Source organism: Ovis aries, chromosome 21 (assembly GCF_016772045.2).
Source record: "Ovis aries strain OAR_USU_Benz2616 breed Rambouillet chromosome 21, ARS-UI_Ramb_v3.0, whole genome shotgun sequence".
NCBI lineage: Eukaryota > Metazoa > Chordata > Mammalia > Artiodactyla > Bovidae > Ovis > Ovis aries.
This window is the reverse complement of record NC_056074.1, coordinates 650,656-661,019: the sequence shown is the minus strand read 5'-3', so window position 1 is coordinate 661,019 and position 10,364 is coordinate 650,656. Positions and strand designations below refer to the sequence as shown.

Here is a 10,364-nt window from a genome sequence, read left to right as displayed (position 1 = left end):
GGCGGAGCCTTGGACGCCCTAACCCTGGAGAGGCGGAGTTGAGTGAGGTCAGAGCAGGCGTCTGATGCAGGCTTGTCTAACCGACTGCTGCTGCTAAGTCACTTCAGTCCGACTCTGTGTGACCCCGATAGACGGCAGCCCACCAGGCTCCCGCGTCCCTGGGATTCTCCAGGCAAGAACACTGGAGTGGGTTGCCATTTCCGTAAGTGGAATAGCCTGGGACGTTTAGGCCAACGTTTCGGGATTAAATTGTGGGGTCAGGCGGGTGGAATGCACGTGAACTGCAAGGAAACAGGCACTCCGCCTGACTTGCTCCCAGTGGCCTCGCCTCTGCTGAGGTTTCCTATAACTGTCCAGAGTCACCGCGGGTCTTATGGGGGATGTGCGAGTGTGTGTCTCCGGCCAGGTGTGTTTTGTCGTGTTGTGTCCGCTTTTGCCTTCAGAAATCGCTTCTCCGTTAACTTGTGAGAGGATCGTACCTTGACCGTGACTCAAAATGTGTAACCTTTGTACTGGAAGCCTGTTACGCAACTACTCCCAGCTTCCCGCTCCACCTTCGAACTGTCCTCCCTCAGAACGAAGGGTCAGCCTCCCAGGAGTTGATTAACAGATCACAGGAGACACCCGCGGCTGATTTTTGTTGTTCGTTTTCTCAGTTCCCTAAATGGTTCAGTTTAGTTCAGTTCAGTTCACTCAGTTGTGTCTGACTGCGAATCGCAGCGCGGCAGGCCTCCCTGTCCATCACCATCTCCCGGAGTTCACCCAAACCCATGTCCATCCAGTCGGTGATGCTATCCAACCATCTCATCCTCTGTCGTCCCCTTCTCCTCCTGCCTTCAATCTTTCCCAGCATCAGGGTCTTTTCAAATGAGTCAGCTCTTCGCATCAGGTGGCCAAAGTATTGGAGTTTCAGCTTCTACATCAGTTCTTCCAAAGAACACCCAGGACTATTTCCTTTAAGATGGACTGGTTGGATCTCCTTGCAGTCCAAGGGACTCTCAAGAGTCTTCTCCAACACCACAGTTCAAAAGCATCAATTCTTCAGCACTCAGCTTTCTTTATAGTCCAACTCTCACATCCATACATAACCACTGGAAAAAGCATAGCCTTGATTAGACGGACCTTTGTTGGCAAAGTAATGTTTCTGCTTTTTAATATGCTGTCTGAGTTGGTCATAACTTTCCTTCCAAGGATTTCATGGCTGCAGTCACCATCTGCAGTGATTTTGGAGCCCAGAAAAATAAAGTCAGCCACTGTTTCCACTGTTTCCTGAATGGTTACTGTGTAAAAAGCTAAAAGTTTAAACTAGTTTAGTTTTGATGTTTTTAGTTTTCCCCAAAGTACTTACAAAAAGGAATGAGCTGAAAAAAAATTTTTTTAATTAAAAATTTAAAAAAAAAAGGAATGATCTGGCTTGATCTCTAGTCCAACTCTTTGCCAACCCACGGACTGTATAGCAGCAAGCTCCTCTGTCCATGGGATTTTCCAGTCAAGAAAACTGGAGTCGGTTGCCATTTCCTCCTCCAGGGTATCTTCCTGACCCAGGAATCAAATCCTCAGCTTCTTGTATCATATAATAAAACCAGGAAAGCAGTCTAGTCTTATTTTGTGGATAGTGTCATGTTGGGATGAAATAGATCTGGAAGGTAATCTAGCCTCTTTACTCAATTTTGCTCTAAATGTTGAACAATTCCAGGCACAGATAGTCAAGTCTTGTAGGGTGAAGTCTTGTGAAGTACAGTAAGTTCCAGAACAGGGATTGCATGCCTTATCCCCTGCCATATTTCCAGAGTGCACTTGCCTCTAATTTGTGAGGCTCAGTACCAAATGAAAATGCAGTGTCCCTTGTTCAAAATGCAATGGGAAAGTGCCATTAAAGCTACTAAAATATAAGCTGTCTCATTTCTTCTGTAGTATCTTTTTCAACTTGTCATGATGTTTTAACTAATAGCATTAATTTGCTACTATTATCAAGGGCATTGCTATTTTATTAATTATTAATCACTATATTATTAATAGTAGCATTAATTTACTCTTTATTGTTGAGAAATTAAAACGTTAATTCATTAGCATGAGATTTACCAGTCTATATTGTGTAATACCAGTTTTAAATACAAACATAAGATTTAGCTTATATGTAGAATCACTGAAATTTCAGTTTGTATTTTGTAGTTCATACAGGCTTATGTATTTTGTTCTCATTCTAACACTGAACAAAACTAACACCCTTGTTTTTATTTCACTTCTTGATGACACTTCTGTATTTATTTTACTTCTTGATGCGTGCTCATTCTACCGACTCCATGGAATCCAGGGAATTTGATTCTCAGTGAACTCTCTTGGATTGTGGGTCCAACAGCATTTTACATTCACAGGACTTAAATAATTTATGTGAATGGGAAGCAAGAATTTGTTGCCAAAATCTTGACTCTCTGTGCACTGATGCCAACCAGAAACATGGAGACAGTTATGGCAAAGGAAATAGAGGCTTGCTTTCTTTGGCAGGCATAGAGGGAACACAGTAGGCTAGTGCCTCAAGAACTGTGCTCCTCTCCCTGGGTATTAGGGAGAGGTTATGCTCCACTCCCTGGAGAAGGGAATGGCAACCCACTCCAGTATTCTTGCCTAGAGAATTCCATGGACAGAGGAGCCGAGTGGGCTACAGTCATGGGGTTGCAATGAGTCTGACTGAGTGACTAACACACAGTGTAGTCAAGTCTGGAGTATGTGACATATTATATCATGGCAATAGCAGTCTTGCATTCTTCTTCTGCAGAGTTTCAGAAAGGGTGGGGTTCCTGACAAGATTAGGGTGTATGCAACTGAGACCCAACTCATCCAAATAAATATTTTAGAAAAAAAAAAAAATAAAATGACATTTGCTTTCCATTTTAGAATAAATCTTTTAATTCTGTATGATAGCCATTTATTTTAATTATTATCACCAAGTAAACTGTTCCTGGATACAGAGAATTAAATTTTGGCTATCATCTGATATATATATATATATATATAATTTAATAATGCTATATTTGCTAAATAAAATTAAATTTAAATTAAAATATTTAAATGTTACTATATCTTATTTCCAAGTATTTATAAGTGTGTTAATGTATATGTATAAATATTCTATATTGTAAAAGGAAACAATGTTAAAAAATAAATGATGGGCAAGAAAAAAAAATTTTTTGCACTTTTAAAATTTTATTTGTTTATTTTTTAGTTTGTTTATTTTAATTGGAGGCTAATTACTTTGCAGTGTTGTGGTAGTTTTTGCCACACAGTGACATGAATCAGCCAGGAGTGTACATGTGTCCCTCCTCCAGAACCCCAACCCCCCCGCCCGCTTCCCTCCCCATCCCATCCCTCAGCGTTGTCCTAGTGCACCAGCTTTGAGTGCCCTGTTTCATGCCTGGAAATTGGACTGGTGATCTGTTTACACATGATAATATACATGTTTCAATGCCATTCTCTCAAATCATCCCACCCTCGCCTTCTCCACAGAGTCCAAAAGTCTGTTCTGTATATCTCTTTTGCTGTCTCACATATAAGGTTGTTGTTACCATCTTTGTAAATTCCATATATATGTGTTAATATACTGTATTGGTGTTTTTCTTTCTGACTTACTTCACGTGTACCCCAGTGTTCATTGCAGCACTGTTTATAACAGTTAAGACATAGAAACAACCTAGATATCCGTTGGTAGATGAATGGATAAGAAAGTTGTGGTACATATACACAATGGAATATTACTCGGCTATTAAAAAGAACACATTTGAATCAATTCTAATGAGGTGGATGAAACTGGAGCCTATTATACAGAGAAAAATAATTTGTAAAACAAAAAAAATTTGTAAATGTGTATAAGATGATGGTACTTCCCTGGAGGTATAGTGGTTAAGATTCCATGCTTCCACTGTAGGGTGCTTGGGTTCTATCCCTGGTCAGGGAACTAAGATTCTGTGGCTTGTTCATGTGTGCTAAGTCACTTAAGTTGTGTCTGACTCTTTGTGACCCCATGGACTATAGCCTGCCAGGCTCCTCCGTCCATGGATTTCTCCAGGCAAGAATACTGGAGTGGGTTGCCATGCACTTCTCCAGGTGATCTTCCCAACCCGGGGATCGAACCCATGTCTCTTGTGTCTCCTGCATTTATTGACAGGCAGGTTCTTTACCACTAGCACCACGTGGGAATCCCTTGCATGAAGTGTATACAAGATTGTATGTACTTTCTTTCTTTGTATGTTTTTCTGTCCATCTGAAATTATTTCAAAAGTTAAAATGGCTTATTCCTAAACAATTATAGTTTATTTCAATTTGAAAATATATTTCAGGGAATTCCCTGGAGGTCCACAGGCTTCCCAGGTGGCACTAACGGTAAAGAATTCAGCTGCCAATGCAGGAGACACCAGCACGTGTCAGAGATTCACGTGTGATCCCTGGGTCAGGAAGATTCCTCTGAAAGAGGAAATGGCAACCCACTCCAGTATTCTACCCTGGAAAATTCCATGGACAGAGGAGCCTAGTGGGCTGCAGTCCACAGGGTCACAAAAGAGTCAAACATGACTGAGCATGCACACACCTAACCACCAAACTATGTAAGGGGATGGATGTTACCAAGATGTATTAGAGTGCTTTTTGTTTGTTTTGCTTTATATACAAATATAGAATGACTTATGTTGTAAACCTGAGACAAAGGTAATTCTGTGGTCACTTACATCTCAGCACCGTGGGTGGGAATGTAGACTGCTGCATATTAAGTAAATAAAGGGCTTCCCTGGTAAACTCAGTAAAGAATCTGCCTACAGTGCGAGAGACCAAGTTCCTTCCCTGGGTAGGCAAGATCCCCTGAAGAAGGGAATGGCAACCCACTCCAGTATTCTTGCCTGGAGGTCCAGTGGTTAGGACTCCAAGCTTCACTTTCACTGCTGAGGGCTCAGGTTTGATGCCCTTTTCAGGGAACTAAGATTCTGCAAGTGGCATGTTGCTGCCAAAAAGAGAATATATTTGAGGTAATTAAAATATGATGGTATAGGGTTTGGGGCCCAGTATCAACAGTTTACATTTTATTTGGGAGACCAAATTATGCATATTAAGTAAATAAAGGGCTTACCTGGTAAACTCAGTAAAGAATCTGCCTACAGTGCGAGAGACCAGGTTCCTTCCCTGGGTAGGCAAGATCCCCTAAAGAAGGGAATGGCAACCCACTCCAGTATCCTTGCCTGGAGAATCCCATGGACAGAGGAACAGGGTAATAAATTTTGGTATTTGATCAAGTACTAAAGAAGTGTCGGGTCTTAAATATATGTTTGTGAAGGATGTGGTGTTTGAAACTATTGTCATAATTAGAAATCCAGTTTCTAAGAAAATTATGAATCTTTGGAAAATTAAAAAAAAAATTTGGAAGAGTATTTCAAATGTTTCCAAAGGACCACCTTTCACTTAGTAAGTAATGATATGTCAGACATTATTCAGATTAATGAGTATTCATAAACAATTTTAATGAGAAATCCAACAGTGTTCTTAGAAACACCCTTAAGAGTTTTGTCTTTATTCCTTGCTGTGATTGGCCTAAAGTGGGATTTCTCCACCCACCTAGTATTACTTTTGTTTGTTTGTGCTTTTTGGCTCACATTTTATTTAACTCTGTCTGCTTGCGCACCTCATCACCTGTACACTTGAGGTAAGGTACTAATCTCTGCATAAATGTCTAATTATTGTAAAATACTTAGCATATATTTTTTAAAAATCAAATTCTACGTCATTAGTTATCAGCATAATTGAACATTAAAGTTGTTTACCAAAAAAGAAGTTTATTTGTAAATGAAATGATTTGAATATCAAAAGCTAATCATTTGTAGAAATTTCCATTTTTCTTAGTAATTTAAATTTTCTCTTGTAAAAGTGATAGTGTAAGAAACTCATGTAATTTTTAGCCTAATTGTCAAATACAGAATAGAAAACACAAGTAAATGATCTATTACAGAAGTACCTGAGCATCCTACAACCAACTGTTATTCTACAACCACTTGAACACTCATAAACCTTAGCAACTAACTACCTTGGCTTCAGCATCTATCTTCCTTAAACCAACTGTTAGAAAGCTGCATGTTCAGTCCAGGTACATGACTGGAGAAAAATGAATCATGTGCCCTCTTGGTTTGGTATTCCTTTTGTCTATTTAAATGTCAGCTATTTAAGGTGTTAGTATTAAAAGAGGTTACTTGGACATTTCTCACTCTGATTATTAAATTCTAAAAGCTGTGGTTACCTTTCTGTGAGGACAGACACCTAAATGCCCTTTTGCCTTCCTTGCATAACTGAACTCTTTCATTTCCAGAGCTTTAGATGTTCATGCTTGGTGCACTGTGAACTCTTGCAACCATTAAGCTACACTTGCTTTATCTTGTAAATCCTCATGAAACCTCACAACTCAGGTTGGGACTTGAGCCCACTGTCTTTTGAGATCACACACTCAGGACTTAATGAAGCTCAAGTCTTTAGGTCTTATCTAAAGAAAGTATTCAGTGAGAGACAAAGTGATAGGAAGTAGATTTATTTACAGAGATATTTCAAAAATACACAGAACTGCACAAAAAAGATCTTCATGACTCAGATAACCACAATGGTGTGATCACTTACCTACAGCCAGAGATCCTGGAATGCGAAGTCAAGTGGGCCTTAGGAAGCATCACTGTAAACAAAGCTAGTGGAGATGATGGAATTCCAGTTGAGCTATTTCAAATCCTAAAAGGTGATGCTGTGAAAGTGCTGCACTCAATATGCTAGCAAATTTGGAAAACTCAGCAGTGGCCACAGGACTGGAAAAGGTCAGTTTTCATTCCAGTCCCAAAGAAAGGCAATGCCAAAGAATGTTCAAACTACTGCACAGTTGCACTCATCTCATACTCTACACTAGCAAAGTAATGCTCAAAATTCTCCAAGTGAGGCTTCAACAGTACATGAACCGTGAACTTCCAGATGTTCAAGCTGGATTTAGAAAAGGCAGAGGAACCAGACATCAAATTGCCAACATCTATTGGATCATTGAAAAGGCAAGAGTTTGAGAAAAACATCTAATTTTGCTTTACTGACTATGCTAAAGCCTTTGACTGTGGATCACAACAAGCTGTGGAAAATTCATCAAGAGATGGGCGTACCAGACCGCCTGACCTGCCTCTTGAGAAATCTGTATGCAGGTCAAGAAGCAACAGTTAGAACTGGACATGGAACAACAGGATGGTTCCAGTTCGGGAAAGGAGTAAATCAAGGCTGTATATTGTCACCTTGCTTATTTAACTTACGTGCAGAGTACATCATGAGAAACGCTGGGCTGGTAGAAGCACAAGCTGGAATCAAGATTGCCGGGAGAAATATCAATAACCTCAGATATGCAGATGACACCACCCTTATGGCAGAAAGCGAAGAACTAAAGAGCCTCTTGATAAAAATGAAAGAAGAGAGTGAAAAAGTTGGCTTAAAACTCAACATTCAGTGATGGACAGGGAAGCCTGGCATGCTGCAGTCCATGGGGTTGCAGAGTCAGACACGACGGAGCAACTGAACTGAACTAATTTCGTAAACAGAATGCCGTCTGTCTCAAAAAGCAAGACGGCCTTGGAGAAGAGATGGACAGTGTGGGCCAGCTCAGAAAGCTAGAGGTCCCAAAATGTAGGATGGTTAGTATTTATGGGCTGGGTAACTTCATAGGCTAACAAGTGGGAGGATTAATCCAACTATTTGGGGCAGAGATTTTCAGGAATTAGGCCACCACCCACTTTTTGGCCTTCTATGGTTATGGTGCTTATGGGTGTGCCATTTAGATGCTAATGTTTTACAAGGAGGCTCAAGGTCTACTGGAAGTTGAATCTTTTGCCATCTTGGACTTAGTTGGTTCAGACTAATTTTTCCCCAACAGCTATGTTATTCTTTTAAAGGTTGTGCCTTGTCCCCTAAGGAAGAAAGAAGATGGCTTGTGCTGAATATTCTTTTCATGTGCCAAGTCTAGAGGAGCTTGTTGGAGGTAAATACTATACTGAGTCTTTTTTATTATCCTAAGAGAAAAAAATAAAACATTCTAAGATATGAGAGTCCAAATCTCTGCCTCTCAAAAAAACCTAAATTCACCATTCAAATAGTCTTGATGAGATACTAACTTTACAGAATGAAAATGAATATGACAATCCAAGATTTAAATGTATGTGGTGCCCAAAGAGTACACAGTTTTGCTTTATTAACTTTTTACCAGTTGCAGTACTCTTGAAATAATCTACTGTGATACATTAATCATGTTCCCAATCTACTACTTTTTCCCCCCTCTCCTGATATGACAGACTGCCAGTGAACCTTGCTTAGTTTTTTCTGTCTGTGTATATTTTTAGGTATCTCACCTTATTTGAACAAGAATTTAAGGAGTGTCAGAGGATTAATTCAAGGGAAGGGATCTACTAATAAGTAAGAAAAAGAAAGTGAAGCCAGGAGAGAGAAGGAATATATATATATATATTTGTATAAAATATATATATTTGTATAAAATCATGACAGATTCAAGTTGATGTTCAGCAGAAACCAACACAACATTGTAAAGCAATTTTCTTCCAATTAAAAAATAAATAGATCCAACATGCCTCAACTAAGACCTGTTGCAGTCAAATAAATAAATATTTTTTTAAAAAAAAGACTCTGGAGGGGTGCACAGATCCTTGATCGGGGAACTAAGATCGCACATACCACCCAGCATGGCCAAATAATAAACTTTTTAAAAAAAGGTATAAACTGTTTCCAGTATCCCAGAAGACTCTTCATACTTTCTTAGTCAATATCACTTTCCCAGGAAGTGACCATTATTCTGACTTGTGTGACTTTAGATTAGTTTTCTTTGTTTGAAATGCAGATAAGTAAAGTCATATAGCACATACTTTCATGTCCTCTTTTGCTAAACACTTTGCCTGTAAACATTAATGAAGGTGTGGCATGTAATTGCTTACTCTCTAGCAGTTTAAATATTTACATTTCAATTCCTGGAATCCTTTCCCTAAAAGAAAATAAGTGCAGTGTTTATCTTCAGTGGTTTATAATCACTACAGCTTACAGTGGTACTTATGAAAGTATTTATGCATAGTAGTATTCATATCTTATGATTAATTATGTGTCTAATTATGTGTCTAAATAAGTCCATTAGCAAGATTGTTCCCCCCCTTTTTGTTTTATATGATTTTTTTGGCAGCGCAGCATGCAGGAGCACCCCCTTCAGTAGAAGCATGGGGTCTTAATTGCTGGCCTCCAAGGCTCCTTTTAAATTACTCAAGTTTAGGAACTTCCTGGCACTCCAGAGGGTAAGACTCCTTGCTTCCACTGTAGGTGGCAAAAATTCCATCCCTGTTGTGGAACTAAGATCCCACATGCTGGGCGGTGCAGCCAGAAATTAAAAAAAAAAAAAATTTACACAAGTTTAGGTTGGAAATAGGACACACAAAAAAATCGGGGGAAGACTTGATATGTGGTGGCAAATTTCTACCTAATGTTAACCCTTTCTTTTGTCTTCTTTAGTTCTGCAGAAGGGGCTAAGGGATAACTTTGCTGAAGTCCACGTCTCTGTAGTTGATTGCCCTGATTTAACTAAGGAGCCATTTACCTTTCCTGTAAAAGGTAAGCAGTCTTTGCAATTAGCTTTTCCTTTTCAGACCAAATCTTTTCCTGAAACCAAAATTATTTTTAAGGATTATCTTAAATTATCTCTAGATAAAGGATATTGCCCCAACTTTTAGATTAAATTGTGCGTCATTTCTGTGTTTTCTAATATTGGTCAAATTTCATTTTATACCTTTGTAGGAAAATATGGTGTTTTATGTACTTCTGTAACTTTCATAGGTTATATAATAGCTATTCAGTAGGCTAGCATCTGACTATCACGTGAAAATTTTATTTTTAATTGTTCAAGTGACTATTTTGGAAACATTATAATTTTTGTTTCATTTATTCAATATCTGAAGGCTTTTAAGAAAAAGCCTTGTATTTATTTGAATCATCTATTAAATATTTACATCCCTTCAACAAATTTGTCAACTGATTACCAATGTTCAAAGTGAGGAGGGACATTAATATTGATACTGAAACAGCCTCTGTATAGCAGCGTCAAATTGACTCTCAGAGACAAAGAGTTTTCCATGAAGTAGAAAAGAATAGCTTTATTACTTTGCCAGGCCAAGAGAGACATAGCAGACTAATGCTCTCAAAACTGTGGGTCCCAAACTGAAGTGGGGGTTTGGGGAGTCTTAGGGAGGAGTTAGTCATGGGGAGGGGTTTCTCATAAGGATCAGGGTACTCGCAAGGCTTGCATTCGTTCAGTATAGAGATCGTCTCGG

The 10,364-nt window shown here is 39.1% G+C and overlaps 1 protein-coding gene across 6 annotated transcripts in view; it reads left to right on the top strand.

Moving 5' to 3' along the window:
* The first annotated feature begins 50 nt into the window (after positions 1–50).
* Positions 51–10,364, top strand: part of C21H11orf54 (chromosome 21 C11orf54 homolog) — a 28,251-nt gene continuing 17,937 nt past the window's right edge. For 2 of the 6 annotated variants that reach the window (XM_060404204.1, XM_042238394.2), the window contains exon 1: positions 9,563–9,648. Coding sequence is in view for 4 of the 6 variants with exons in the window: in XM_042238392.1 (XP_042094326.1) it covers positions 7,969–8,023; positions 9,550–9,648 (154 nt within the window). In the remaining 2 variants the exon portion in view is untranslated. Of the gene's footprint in view, positions 5,446–7,918; positions 8,024–9,549; positions 9,649–10,364 lie in introns of those variants that run through there. The other 4 variants (XM_042238392.1, XM_004019380.5, XM_042238393.1 and 1 more) reach the window with 4 other exon arrangements.